The 16,345-nt window shown below is 36.8% G+C and overlaps 1 protein-coding gene across 1 annotated transcript in view; it reads left to right on the forward strand.

Annotated features, from left to right (window-relative positions):
- The window catches only part of LOC149150977 (uncharacterized), an 83,299-nt gene that overhangs the window by 50,033 nt on the left and 16,921 nt on the right, over nt 1–16,345 (forward strand). The window contains exons 3-4 of the mRNA XM_089443002.1: nt 1,532–2,052; nt 2,137–2,311. Of these exons, the coding sequence (XP_089299128.1) occupies nt 1,532–2,052; nt 2,137–2,311 (696 nt within the window). The remainder of the gene's footprint in view (nt 1–1,531; nt 2,053–2,136; nt 2,312–16,345) is intronic.

The raw sequence follows: 16,345 nt of genomic DNA on the forward strand, positions 1-16,345 counted from the left end.
ATGAACATACTTGCTTAAAGAAATCTTTTAACAATTTCATGTAATGGATCTTAACAACATTTCTCATTATATATATTTAAATTTTTATTGATACCTCAATTCAATCCAAAATTATCATTTTGTAGACCCCTCTATGCAAAGAATCCTCCTACTCAATAATAGCAACATAAACAATAAACAATGGACAAATTTTTAAAATCTAATTTTGGGCCACTCTAAAATCTAAAATTGACCCATTAAAATTTAATTTCCTGCTGCAATTGACAAATTTACAAATTGCTAAAATCTAATCATTTAATTTCCCTCCTACCCCTTCCTTGCTACCCTTCTTCCTTAGCAGGTTGGGAGAGGGCTCAAAGCCAATTTGCTACAGTAGCTAGGGATTTTACTGTAAATAAATTCTATTTCGTACCGGGCTTCATGGCAGACTTAGAATTGCAGTCCCTTCTTGGTTTGTAGTGCCAAATGCCGCGGAAAGAGAAATACTGGAAGGTAGGTAGCAAATGATACTTGGGGCCCTTAGCAAAGCATCCCCCTCAGGTGAAAGGATGATTGTGCTATCCCATAATATGAGGGGCATAGGGATGGCCTCCAAAGAACGATCCATGAATAGGTTGATTCAAAAACATCGACCATCCATTCTGTACATTCAAGAGACTATCTGTTCAGCTGAAGTAGCTCAGAAGGTCCTCTCCCGATGGTCGAGGATGCATAATTTGCGTCCTCCAAAATAGTTACACAATTTTGGAGATGTAGAATGCTATCTAGGTTAGTTTACAATTCTGGAGATGTAGAATGCTATCTAGGTCAACAATGTATAATGAGAAAACAGGAAATAACCTCCCAACCAGATCCTCTGCCTATAAATAATAATACGACCCTCTTTTTCAATTTATTGCAGCTGGGACGATTTGACGAAGGCTCAGATATTACATGGTTATGATGATATTAATGGCCACCTAGAGCCTTCAGAGAGTGCATGGATGATACACTTGGAAAGAATGGCTACAGGTCAAGAAACAGAATGCTATCTAGCGTTTTTTTTCATTAAAAAAAAATTAGATACAGGTCAAGAAACACCCGTTGCCACCATAGTCCATCAAATACCACGTATATCCTTTTCTATGAATCATGCAGCCTTCACCACATCCCAACGGATGCATTTCTCGATTCATACGTTATCCCAAATTATCTTTGAACAATCGTTCCTTCTGGTAATACTCAAATAACAGTTCTATAACGACGGTTTGGTTATGGTAATAGTAAGAAATGGTATAAATAGATACCGCTGCTTACATTGTTTCCTCGCAATCGCATTCTGCTTCTGCTTCTTCTTCGGATTCTGAGCGCTCCTCTTTACCGGTACAACCGAGAAGCCAGGCTGTTCTTGAATCTCGAGGCTGTTCTTTATCCACCCGTGGGTTCGCGATTAGATTCGAAAAAACTGCTCCGATTAAATTTATATCATGAATCGTTTGAAGGACGTTAAAGCCATGCAAGCTATAAATATTTTGTGCCATTGTTGGAGCAGACGGGATGAAGATGAAGACGCTCACGAATCTCTCGTCGAGAAGCTTTATGAATTTCGGGAGGAGATTGGTAAAGGACGGTTGGGAGTGGTACACAAATGCATTGACAGGACAACAGGAGAGCAATTCGCGTGTAAAAAGATGCCCGCGACCAATAATGCATTGAATGAAATGAAGATATTCCAAACTCTTGGCAGACACCCAGCAACCTTGAAGCCCATAGCCCACTACCTGCAGGAAAGGGTGGGGAAATATGGCTCGTCAAAGGATGTGTACATGATTTTAGAGCTGTGTGATGGGGGAGATCTCCAGCGTTTTATTGACGGCTATGGCGCCGTTCCTGAGAGTCTAGCAGCCGCAATTATCACATCTCTTGTCCATTCGCTTCAAGACTGCCACCATTGGAATATCATCCACAGAGACGTAAAGCCGTCGAGCATCTTTATTACAAACACTGCAAAGAATGCAGACCCCTGTTCATGGGATTTTAAACTTGGGAATTTTGATAGGTCAATTTGTATTGGTACGTTGCAGAAACTTTCTTGAAGATTTATTTGTAAATTTTGCAGTCCCTTGTAGTACATTGATGGATTATTTATTTTTGCAGGTCATCAGAATGTACTCAAAATGGACAACGTGGGGACATTGGGATATTCTGCTCCAGAGATGTTGGGCGGAACTGGGTACTCGTACGAGGTTGATGTATGGAGCGCAGGAGCGGTGTTGTACCGTCTGCTCTTCGGGAGGACACCGTTTTATCCAGTTGAGGATGCCGCGGTCATGTATGACCAAATACAAAATACAGAACCGAAGCTGAGTGACCCCTCCTTGCCCTCCATATCGGAATCCGCAAAGCATCTCGTTCTTGGAATGCTGCAGAAGGATCGCACGCGCAGATTTTCTTGCAATCAAATCTTGAGTGAGTTCTTATTTTCTTTCCACTTTCTTGATATCCAAACATTTGTTAGGATGGGCGAGGTACTAAATTACTGTTTGAACGTGATGGTTCAAATCTTGAGTTAGTTTTTATTTTCTTTCCAGTTTCTTGATATCCAAACTTTGTTTAATCGTGACGATTGGAATCATGTAGATCATCCTTGGATCTTGGACAATGTAGAGTCGGATTAGCACAGAGATTTGTTCTAGCAGGAGGAAAGATGCTTGCCAACAATGAATAAATCGTTGGCATGGCGAATACATACAGATGATGAAGATTGATCAGGGGATAGTCTTTTGCTTATTGAAAGGGTTTATTATTGTTGAATTGAGGCTTCTGTAATCCATATCAAGTTTAAGAGAAGATTTTCTAGGAAAATCACAAGATAAATCATTTGTGGACGTGTTTCGAACCAACCAGTGTGATTCATCGTTTTGACATCCATTTTATATATGTACATTGTAGTAAGTCATTGAATTATCTTTAAACAGTTTATAACAGTTTATATTTGAGAATTATTTTGAATTTAATCGAATATGATGTTCGGCATCAAATTCAATCCAAGCAAATGTTTTCCATTTTTCTGTAGTTATAATGTTTGAGAGATATGTTTTCCATTTTTCTGTAGTTATAGAGAACCATCTTTCCATTTTGCTTCACATAATATAGCTATCGATTTTTTTTTTTATTATGCCTCACATAATATAGCTATCCCAATGACTCATGAGGATAACTTCTTATGTTGCATGTAATTAGAAGATGAGCATGCTCGAACGATTTTCTTTCTTTATATCGCATGAAATATTTATTTCTGAACATGAATATTCGTGTGTTATGCTTTGAATATGTATAATAATATTGCACGGAACGCTGGTAAACCTCAGGAGGGGGATGCCATCTTTACTATTGATGATTTATTAGCAATTATATTACATATGGCAAAGGACATGTGGCAAAGGAAATACCTTAATGCAGTAGCATAGAAAATAATAGCAAAGACCTTATAAACTTATTAGAATATTAATAATAAAGAATATTAATAATAAAGAGGAATACAAAAAATGAAAAACAAATCACCAAAATCAAATCCAAAGGAATCCACAAAACTAAGAACAACCTAATATTAACATTAGAAACAACTAAAACACTACATATCAAGGTTAAGGTAATAATCTCTCACAAGATTAAAGTAATAATCTCTGACCTGTCCTGTAACAAATAACCATTTAGATTGAACACAATCTTTGGTTCGGATATAGATAACCTCGGTTTCGTTTTGTTTTATATATCAGCTTGCAGGGTTTGTTTGCCATTTCAAGTTTTTAATTTATATTACATGGAAATATAAATGCATGAGGTGGCATTGTTGTTACTTTCAAGTTGTTTCTTCTGTTATTAATACTCCACCTCTAAGATTGTGAATGTGCAATTGTTCACCTGTAGTTGCTTCATTTCTAATTGTTCCCTTGTAAGTTTAGTTACAATATTTCACGTTGCTTATAATTGTTCCCATATCACTAGTTCTTGCATATGTAAGTTTAGTTACAATATTTCTCGTTGCTTATAAAAGTAATGTATGCTAAGCCATTCAATGTTGTTGTTACTTTCAAGTGGTTTCTTCTGTTATTCACCTCTAAGATTATGAATGTGCAATTGTTCACTTGTAGTTGCTTCATTTCTAATTGTTCCCTTATAAGTTTAGTTGCAATATTTCCCGTTGCTTATAATTGTTCCCATATCACTAGTTCTTGCATATGTAAGTTTAGTTACAATATTTTCCGTTGCTTATAAAAGTAATGTATGTAAGCCATTCAATGTTGTTGCAGTGTTGTTTTGGTCATTCAATGTTGTTGTAGTGTTGTTTTGGTTTTTGATAGTGTTCTTACATCTACAAAAAAGATCCATAATGAGATGTAAGGTCCACATCCTCAACCACAGAAAACAATTACCAATAACATATTGACTAAAACAATCTTATATCCTTAACCACTTCCAAACCCAGTGTAGAACGCAGATTCTTGTGTAGGATTCTCCGTTAAATTATTTTACTTTCAATAAAGCATAACAAAGACATCTACTTTATATATCTGCTGCATCTCAACCAAATCCTTAATTTTTCTATTTCAATTAAGTAGTTGTACAATCCATAGTTCTATTCCAAAATGGTTTCGGTTAGAAATTGTAATTATTTTTGCATGCATGTATAGTTGGTTAAAATTAGAAAGTCAGTTAATTGAGTGTTGATTCAAGTCAAAATGGTTTTTGTTAGAAATTGTAATTATTTCTGCATGCATGAATGATTGGTTAAAATTAGAGAGTCAGTTAATTGAGTGTTGATTCAAGTCAATTTAAGTGATAGACTAGTTTAGTGTGTGGTTGCATGTCAAGTTATTGTAGGCAAGTCTCTAGTAAAGGTTTAAATGCCCTTTACCTAGTTCATTGTAAAAATCAAATTTTGTGTGATCAATAGAATAGCAGCAGCTCGTATGGTTTGTGTGTGTTAAATATTGTATTCCAACCGCGAGCTTCTCAAGTAAAAACCAACCTACCATTTAGTTCACAACCAACTTGCAGCAAAATATCAACAAATTTGCTGGTTACTGTAACTTATCAAACAAAACCATAAATTCAATTGAATAATGAATGACCACACATTATTGTTTCTTAGTTGTAAAGCACAGTTATATAACAACATTTGAAGGGACTTATTTAATTGCAGTGAAATTTGAACAATCTTAAGAAAATAACGACGACAATTGAATCTTAAATCTAGAGGAACTTTTTATTGAACCGTCTCATGATATGCATCATATGTTTCAAAAAACAAGGTTGTGGAATAAATTTTGAGGTCAGGCAAAAGAGTTATATGAGGTTCAAATCAGACCCACAATAAGGACGTCAAAGGTTAAATGACAAGACACTAGTGAGACAAAATATAAGCTCCTGAATATCAATTGCAATAAAGGTACCCCACAAGAGGACAAATCTAAGTGCCATGTTAACAAGATTTAGAGTTGCCCACTAAAGTGATTTTCACCAAGACCAAGGTCATTAAAAGGATAGAAATGCCTTCAGAGATTTGCTTTCAAGTTAATAAAATGCAATTAAAGACCACAAATTTGTTGAGATACTTGTGCGTAACTAATCTCCAGTGTAGTTAGCTACCCCATAATCCCTACTGCTAATTGTGTCACTCGGCATTCTGCTGATTGCCCAAACAATATTTAGATTTTGCTTTAAATTGTTATTGGAAAGCATTTGTTGGGTTTGATTTATTCTGGTTACTCCATCGAGGAGATGGAGAAGGGACATAGGAGGTTCTTGTGAACACCTTTGGTGTTGTAAATCATCTCGCTGTGAAAAACTGACTGCAGAGACACTAGAGCATATACAGTTCCTAACAAATGTATTGATTTGGGTGCAGTCAATAGATGCACAATTGCATCGAATTTTTCAAGCTGCGGATCAATTACAGTTACTTTGCAATAATCTACACTAAAAAAGCTTGCCAATAATACAAAAGTTCGTTTAGATATACTAGATTGATGACGAAATTCGTATAATAGTTGCGTGACCAAGCCCGAGCTTGTGACCACTGCCTTGAAAAGCTCCGTTTATTTGGATATACTGCAACCGATAAGATATTAAGAATAGAAGTTTAGCACTGCCAGAGTAGTCCAAATAAAAGCCCGAAAGGAAAATTAATATTTGCATGCACAAAGCTAAAAAAAGAATGAAGAAAATGAAAATCGAGACTGGAAGACAATATACCTTTTTTTTAAAAGGATCAGGTTGTCCTCTTCTCACCATCTTTATAAAAATGCAGTAAACGAACTTATTATTTTTTTTTGGGCAACTTTTCTATATACATGTTATTGGCTTCAATCTTCTAATGAAATTATCCCAAAACTCATTTGGTTCTTATTTTCTCTATCATTTTCAAGATCTATTCTTAAACAACAACAAAGATTCCCACTCCAAAATTCCAAATTCCAAACATTAGAATCAATAGATTTACATAATTTTCAAAAAATTAAATGCCCCAAAAATCAATATAAACGGCATGAATTAGTTTCAAACTTCAACGACCAGAATCAAAGAGCAATTAAACACCATTAAAATTGGTTTTAATGCTTTGGTAATCCAAAAAACTAAATCAAATGTGATGCAGCTTAAGAAGGAAAAAAATGTCAAACCCTTTGCTTCACCCTGCCCCTGAAACAAGAAAGGACCCAACACAATAAAAATAACCAAAGAGGAACACAGTTGGGAAAAGCAAAGTGCTTTTTCATGTATTTTCTCATTTATATTTCTAAAGGTAATTTTTTTCATGTATTTTTTCATTTATATTTCTAGAGGTAAATTTTTTCATCTATTTTTTCATTTATATTTCTAGAGGTAATTTTTTACAAAGATGGTGTGGATTTTAGGTCATCATATGAAAGATATTTGGAGTATCTAGCATGGGAGGGTAAGGAAGTTTTCTCTTCTTACTAAATATTCATTTTGTGTTTATTAGTGACTATTAACTAACATATCTATGATATTTTGGCATAATTGTGTATCTCGCAATAATGATAGATATTTGTGGGGGTAAAAAACCATGTTTAGTTAACAAAATCAAACATTTCAATTAAAATAAGAAAAACAATTTCTGAATACTAGTGAAGACCTTGTATACTATGATAGGAATATCTTGTTGCAGATTCATTCGCTCGAGGAAATTGTGATGAATTTGTACCTAGTCAATATCTCTGAATTGACTTCTACCTATGTTACCATCCACTTGAACTATTTCTTTCTTAACCACTGAATCACAACCTACCCAAAGAAAGAGAGACTACTTTTGGAAACTCTGCATCCCCACGGGCTTTGCTTGGTGCTAATAAAATGAAAATTTCTTTAGAACCAAGATAATCTGCATCAAACATGTCAATTTTTTCTATCTTGGGTCACTCATACAAAATTGGACACTTCCATTCACGGTCATTGTTCTCCTTCAATATAATTGCATGGGGTGAATCACTTTCGAGAAAGGAAGGATCAGAGATATTGTGCGCAGGTGATGATGCTTCTAACATTCCACTGCATAGTTGATTTTTCCCATTGTATATTTTGCTAGGCCAAATATTTTCATTGCATGTACCCTTTTCTAGAACTGTAATAATTGGAAAGCAAAACCCATGTTTGGATTTGTGATACCGCGAGCTGTTTTAGCATATTGAAATGCATCTTGAAAGCTCTGACCTTTTCTCCACATGAGATATGCAGTTACCAAGGAGTTTGAACGAGACACTCCCTCACAACAATGAATAAGAACTCTGCAACTTAGTTCTCTTACCTCCTCAAAATAACCAAACACATCATACATAATACTTTTGATGTCTTCGGAAGGGCTATCTTGCAACCACAATGTCTTATACACCAAATCTGACTTAAAATATTTTGGACAAACAAACCAATACAATTCAATGTGGGTTATGCCATTCTCACAGAGAACCCCTCTATTTTTGGCAACAACATCGCTTCCCAGATAGATGTGTTATGCAACCCTTGGCCATTTCTTACTGAAGAATGCAAATTTATCCCTGTTCAGTTGTGACTCTGTTGGTGGAGTATTTCGTTGAGCTTATCCTAAGTCAAGTTTAATGCCTGGGCTATTTATTTTTCCTGCTTTTCTCTTGGCCTTGTGTGTGGTAGGATTCAGGGATTCTCCAATGTTGTCGAATCCTTCTTTAGGAAAACTCTCAACAATGAAACAAGAGTGATGTTCTTCTCGGAGATCAGAAGCTTCATAACTCAGAAAAATGTAAAAGACAATTTCTCAAAGGCGGTGACACGCAATATAAAAGGTTGGCGAGGGGCTCTTAACTATTATTATATTAACTCACTATTAGGGTGAAACTATTATTAACTATTAACTGACTATTAATCTGATGATCGAATATTATTCAATCATCTAACATTAAATATGAAGGTGCATAGTGGTGCAGGGTGGCACCTGGGGTAGTCTTTCTCAAAGGGAACGTCTTACGGCGTAATTATTTTTATCTTTCCATGAACAACTGGAAAACTCTATCATAGGTTTGGATGTATTGTTAGACACCTTATTGCAATGTGGTTTATGTGCATGTTTTTTGTTGGGTTGTGTTATATTCTTTCCACGTAGTTAATAGGGGGTTTGAAGGGCACCCGTAACACCACTTTATGGGGTCCGGGGCAGTGCCTCGAAAATTTTTGGTTTTGGACCATATGTTAGGTTGGGCAGACCCACCTATGGTTTTTTGCATGATTTTCGCACATGTTTTTTGGACGCGATGGTTTTCGGTCCATGGTATTGGACGCGATGGTTTTCGGTCCATGGTATTGGATGCTTCGGCATGTATAAATATGTATTGTAACATTGAAAGGAACATAATGAAAAATCAAGCTGGTAGTCCCGGTTTTGGGATCCAGGGAAAAATCTCTGTGCATATGTGTTTTATGGGTTATGCTCTCGCATTATTTATTTTCTTTGTTTAAGAATTCGTATGTAGGTAATTTCTGTATAGGGTTAAAACTTACATTTGGTATCGAAGCTGTTTTGGCTTCAAGGGGACGCCTTTGTTGCTGAGGGGTTTCGCTCGGGCCTGTGGTAGACCCTGTTCAGTGGGAGATCTGCGAGATCGATTCTGGTGGTGAAAGAAGATGGCGAGCAGTGGAAAGATAGAGATTGAGAAGTTCAATGGTCAGAATTTTGAGTTGTGGAAACTCAAGATGGAGGATCTGTTGGTGGATAAAGATCAGTGGATCGCGATAGATCCGGGTACTAAACCATCGGGAGTGACCGATGAAGAATGGAAGAAGTTGGATCGGAAGGAAAAGAGCACAATACGATTGTGTGTCTCAGATTCAGTATTGATGAATGTATCAGGGGAAGCTACAGCAAAGGATTTGTGGGTCAAGTTAGGGACTTTGTACCAATCTAAGTCTCTGGTGAATAAATTGTTCCTGCGGAAAAAGCTGTATAACCTGAGGATGAAGGATGGAGACTTGGTGACAGAGCATCTGAATGCGTTTAATACTGTGGTAAGTTAGTTATTATCTGTTGATATTAAAATTTCAGATGAAGATAAGTGCATCAGTATGTTGTGTTCTCTACCAGATTCGTGGGATAGTCTGGTTATTGCAATAGGTAGCAATGCAACTGCTTTGCAGTTTGATGAAATAGTCTCAGCCTTGCTGACGGAGGATACGAGACGGAAAAATATGGACAACCAGAATGGTGATGCCTTGTCTGTACGAGGACGGTCCCAGAACAGAAACAAAAATAAGTCATCGAGTGGGAGATCTAAATCTAGAGGGAGATCTAAATCTCCAGGAAAACCTACAAAGGTGGTGTGCTGGAAATGCGGAAAGGAAGGGCACTTCAGAAGGGATTGTAAATCTAAAGCTCCTGATAAAGGAAATGGATCTAATGATGCTCCTTCTGCAGAGGCGAAAACCACCTCAGATGAAGGTGGGGATGTGTACTTGGCTTCTTCAAGGACACATGTAGATCATGAGGTATGGTTGATTGACTCAGGTGCATCCTTTCACTTCACTCCCCATAGAGAGTGGTTCTACGAGTATGAGAAATACGATGGTGGTGATGTCTTCTTAGGAGATGATAGGAAGGCTAGAATCATTGGTCGGGGAAAAGTAAAGTTGAAGTTGCAAGGTGGAAGGGTTAGAACACTTCCGAGTGTTCTACATATTCCTGCATTGGACAGAAATCTAATTTCTGTAAGCAAGTTGGATGATGCAGGTGTAAAGACGGTGTTCGAGAAAGATACCTGCAAGATGATTCGAGGAACACTGATATTAATGCGGGGAGTTCAGATTGGAACTCTGTACAAGCTGCAAGGTAGCACTGTTGTTGATGGGTGCAATAGTTCTATGGTTCCTGAAAATGGAGTAGAGAATCTAGTGGTCTCTGAAGAGAAGACCATGTTGTGGCATCAAAGGCTTGGACATATTGGAGAGAAGGGCCTTCGAATACTTCATGGTAAAGGGGTAAAGGTATGGTAGAAGGTATGAATAATTGCTCTCTGGATTTTGATTTCTGTGAAAATTGTGTATATGGGAAGCAAAATCGGGTGAGTTTCCCCTCTGGTGGTAATAGGACGAAACAGATATTAGAGCTTGTGCACAATGATGTGTTTGGACCTGTGAAGGTTCCATCACTGGGTAAGTCTGTGTACTATGTATCATTCATAGATGACTTCTCAAGGAATACATGGATATATTTTCTTAAGAAGAAATCTGAAGTCTTTGACAGGTTTAAAGAATTTAAGGCTCTGGTGGAAAATCAGACAGAGAAGAAGATAAAGGTGCTGAGGACAGATAATGGTGGAGAATTTTGTAGCAAGGAATTTGAAGAATTTTGTAAGAAGTGTGGTATAGCACGGTAGAAGACTACTCCATATACACCTCAGCAAAATGGAGTTGCAAAAAGAATGAACAAGACGTTGATGGAAAGGGCAAGAAGCATGCTCAGTGGTGCCGGGTTAGGACAAGAATTCTGGGCAGAGGCGGTGGATACTGCATGTTACCTGATCAACAGATCACATTCATCAGCGTTGGAGGATAAGACTCCACAAGAAGTATGGACTGGTAAGAAACCCTCTCTTTCACATCTAAGGGTATTTGGATGTGATGCCTATGTACATGTTCCAAAGGAGAAATGGACCAAGTTGGATAGTAAATCTGAAAAGTGCATCTTTATTGGGTATAAGGATGGTTTAAAGGGTTATAAGCTTTGGAACCCAGTCACATGGAAGGTTGTGTACAGTCGAGATGTGTTGTTCAGAGAGGTAAAAGATGTTATTCAACATGAAGTCCAACCAAAGGAACCTGAGAAGATAGAGTTTGAGCCAAAGGAGGAAGAATCAGACTCTGCAGCAGAGGAGGAATCAGAAAATGAAGAGCCACAAACTCCGGCTGTGAGAAGATCAGTTCGAGAAAGAAGGCAGCCAGAAAGGTATAGTCCATCTGATTTCAGTTCAAATTTTGCTTTGTCTGTTACTGATAATGATCCCAGAATTGTGAAGGAAGCAGTGGATTCAGAGGATGGAAAACTCTGGAAATAGGCCATGGTCGATGAAATGGCATCTTTGCAAAAAAATGAGGCTTGGGATCTGGTGGAGTTGCCGGCTGGAAGGAAACCCATTGGCAGCAAATGGGTGTTCAAGAAGAAGACAAATGCAGAAAGAAAGGTGGAGAAATACAAAGCTCAGTTGGTTGCAAAAGGTTATTCCCAGGTGCTGGGAATTGATTTTGGTGATATTTTTTCTCCTGTTGCCAAGGTAATTTCTATTAGATTACTTTTATCTATTGCTGCTACTTTTGATTTTGAGGTAGAACAGATGGATGTGAAGACAACATTTCTTCACGGGGATTTGGAAGAGGAAATCTACATGAAGCAACCTGAAGGCTTTGCGGTGAAGGGTAAGAAAGAACTGGTATGCAAGTTAAAGAAGTCTCTGTATGGGTTAAAACAGTCACCGAGGATGTGGTATCAGAAATTTGATACATTTATACGGGGACTTGGCTTCACCAGAAGAAAAGCAGATCATTATGTGTATTTTAAATTAATTGGTGACCGTATTATTTATCTGGTCTTGTATGTGGATGATATGTTGCTGGTTGGAAATGACAAAGAAATTATCCAGGATTTGAAGACCCAATTGTCCTCCAAATTCGACATGAAAGATCTTGGTGCTGCAAACTATATTTTGGGCATGGAAATTAAAAGAGATCGGTCAAAGAGGAAGCTCTGGTTAAACCAGAGGAAGTATGTCGAGACAATACTCCAGAGGTTTAATATGCAGGATAGTAAACCGGTGAAAGTTCCTATTCCTGTAGGTGTGAGGTTATCTGCTGAACAGTGTCCCAAGACACAAGAAGAGGAAGAGGACATGTCCCGTGTTCCATATGCAAGTGCAGTGGGTAGCCTGATGTATGCAATGGTCTGTATTAGACCAGACATTGCACATGCAGTGGGAGTATTGAGCAGGTTTATGTCAAAACCTGGGAAGGAGCACTGGATAGCAGTGAAGCGGGTTTTCAGGTATTTGCGTGGCACTAGTGATTATGGTTTGTGCTACCAAGGAAGACCAGGATTGGACAAAGTGTTGGATATTCATGGCTTTGTTGATGCAAACTGGGCTGGAGATCTGGATCAGAGAAGATCTACAAGTGGGTCTGTGTTTAACATATTTGGAGGTGCAGTCAGTTGGATGAGTAAGAAACAATTTGTAGTGGCATTATCAACTACAGAGGCGGAATACATGGCAGCCACTCATGCAAGCAAGGAAGTAGTTTGGTTGCAGAGATTGTGTTCAAGTATGGGGTTAGTACAGGGAGCTATAAGAATAGACTGTGACAGCCAAAGTGCAATTTTCTTGGCAAAGAACCCTGCTTATCATTCAAAGACAAAGCACATTGATGTTCAATATCACTTTGTGAGGGATATGATAGAAGACAGAAAGGTGTTGCTAGTAAAGGTGGACACTTTGAGGAATACTGCAGATGCATTGACAAAATCTGTGAGCTCTGAGAAGTTCTCTTGGTGTAGAGAAGCAATGGGAATCTCAGGGCTGAAAAAATGACTAAGCTCTCCTGTGGCCCCCTGTGTAAAGAAAACAACAAATGGGAGATTGTTGGGTTGTGTTATATTCTTTCCACGTAGTTAATAGGGGTTTGAAGGGCACCCGTAACACCACTTTATGGGGTCCGGGGCAGTGCCCTGGAAAATTTTGGTTTTGGACCATATGTTAGGTTGGGTTGACCCACCTATGGTTTTTTGCATGATTTTTGCACATGTTTTTTGGACGCGATGGTTTTCGGTCCATGGTATTGGACGCGATGGTTTTCGGTCCATGGTATTGGATGCTTCGGCATGTATAAATATGTATTGTAACATTGAAAGGAACATAATGAAAAATCAAGCTGGTAGTCCCGGTTTTGGGATCCAGGGAAAAATCTCTGTGCATATGTGTTTTATGGGTTATGCTCTCGCATTGTTTATTTTCTTTGTTTAAGAATTCGTATGCAGGTAATTTCTGTATAGGGTTAAAACTTACATTTTTTTGTTGACAAAATTCATGTTAGGATGTTTTTTATGTGGTTGGTGTAATCATTGTTCTAGTATTTTCAAGGAATCAACTTATTATAAGCGGACAATTTGGTGAAGAATGGGGAAATGCACTTAAGAGGAAGGATATTTCAGTTTAGAAATTAGGAAGTTTTTGAATTTAAAAAGGGCCTTGTGAATATTATCTTAAAGTTAATATTTAAAAGGAAAAGAGAAGTAATTTAATTTTATCTTATTTTTCACACTTGGAAATTCATTCTCAAGGAAAAAATAGCTCTTACATGAGAAGAGAGAAGGTTAATAATTAAATATTTGAAAATGTTACAATGATATGCATTATAAAAGAGGTTTCATGCCCATTGTTGATGTTGGTTGTTTCTTGATGAAATGCTATGCTATTTTACAGTTTTATGATCATAGTATTTGTGATTTTGGATTAGGAATTTGGTTAAGCAAAATACTTAAGATCAATATTCATTTATTCTTATATCACTCTCCTGGGAACAATTCTTAGGAAACCAGAATGCATTGTATGTTTTCAAACATTAAAGACTATAAGGTGGTATTAATTTTTTTCAAGAGTAGGATGACATTTTTTATTGTGAATTTGATCACCAACTAATGGTGGTAGTAATATTTTTGTAGATGGGGATATTAATATCTTGGGTGGTTCAGATAATGAATGTTGAAGGCAATAGTAAGAGCCCTACATGCTAGATTTCCAATGATATTTGGTAGTGTTTTAAGTCTTGAAATATCCATGACACTAGGGTTAATAAATTGAGAATATGATCTATGATAATCATTTGGGATATGTTTCAATTAACTTGACAATATTCCACTTTTAAATGTGCTTGTGATTACTTCAAATTGGGTGGTAGTAATATCCCAACCATAGAATCTTATTGAAAACTAGTTTTTACAATTTTGAGACTAACCATCTCAAACCTTAGACAATCTAAAAGTTTATATTATATTGAAGTATTTAAATATGATTTTTTAGTTATTTCAAATGATGATATATTAACATGTTTGTGATCCCATGTTAAAATTAATTATCTTGTATACAAAATATCTTTAAAGTATATGATTGATGATTCTAAATTTCAATTGATTTGATGTATAAAATTTAAAAGGAGGAAAATATAACTAAAGTAAATCCCCCTTATATTTTTATGCGTAAAAATTGAAATCACAATGTAAAATTTATGTTATTTCTTGCAATATTTTATCCTTACACCATTCAATGAAAAAAAGAAGAAGACGAAGAAGAAGAAGAGTGTGCCATGATCTACTTATGAAGAAATCCATCATAGACGCATATATGATATTGACACTCGATAGTATCCAATTGTGAAATCACTTAGGTCTAACATAGCAATGTAATGAAATGGAGACGCTCTCTAAACAATGCAATTCACATCTACTCATTATCGTACACTACTTATATATGAGACTAAGATAGAGAGATAATGAATGTAAAGCCTCGAATCCATGACATTCATATGGTCCAAACTCTTATTAAATGAGTATATTGTCTAAACATTACACATAACAATGTTCATGCATAACAATGTTACGCATAACAATGTTCTTTCTCTTGCTAGGTCACTGAGGGTTCTTAGGCGATGTGGATTTCACCGTAAGAACCTCGATGGAATTCTTAGAAGAAGTGGGTTCTTCTTGAGAGCTAGGGGCACTTGTTGGGGCTTGAGAAGTGACCATCATTTTTTTGAGATGAGCAACTAACTGGCTCATTGTATCAAAGGAAAATAACCAATAACTGCCTCAGAGTGTGGCCTTCGTTTGGGTCAGGCTGGTTTTGTTGAACGGTGAGGAGAATTAGGAAGAATATTGTACAATGTGCCCACCAGATCGAGACTTTGAGCACGTAAAATGGCCACCTTGGGAAATCTGAGGATAAAGGGATCAGGTGAACTAGCCTCTAAGAACATCGTTAGGGAGTTTAGTTCAGAATAACCTCTTGCATCTTCGCCATTCATGGATATGACTAGAAATGTGGGTGGAATCAACTTATTTAAAGTTTGGAAAAAGGTTAGTCTCGATATCTAACCTTTTAGGTAGCTGAAAAAGGTTCAATCTACCAAAATTGATCTTTCCCATTCAAGGCAAGAAATAAGATCGGAAACAGACCAACAATAGATATGCACTTAGAAACAGAGTGAAAAATCGTTTTTTTAGATTTTTTTCTAACAATTTCTTGTCTTAAATTTGATTTGATCTCTTTTCACGATCAAACACAAATCTAGGCAAATCATTATCTGATTTGCTAAGTTAGAAGTAACCTACTAACTCAAGTGAAATTTCCCCATAACATATAGGTTGGAGTGTTGTTAGGTTTGGTATATTGTCCCTAACCATGTTTTGTGTTGAATGTGGACCATAGGTAGCTTTAGGTGAGCCTTTGCCCTAGTGGAGTACTCCTAGCCCAACTTGAGGGTGATCCAATACTAAGTACTAGAGTAGTGAGGTCACATGGTGGGGTATAACATCTAAGGTTTATAACCGGTTGGTGCTTATTGTAAGATAAGTATTCTTATTGTGTGTTGAAATTATATTTGTTGTTTTACTTCTTAGAGATTAGTTGTATCTTTCTAGTAAGATACTACATGTGGAAAATATAGTCTCTATGTAAAATTTTTGCTTGAAAATTTTAGAAGGTAAATGAAGCACCAATCTAATTCTAGGAGGTATAAATCCTTTCTTAGATCTCATATTGGGCATAGAAAAATCTATGAGAAT

This window comes from Pinus tabuliformis, chromosome 9 (assembly GCF_031772625.1).
Source record: "Pinus tabuliformis cultivar Carrire ecotype Pingquan chromosome 9, CPIR1, whole genome shotgun sequence".
NCBI lineage: Eukaryota > Viridiplantae > Streptophyta > Pinopsida > Pinales > Pinaceae > Pinus > Pinus tabuliformis.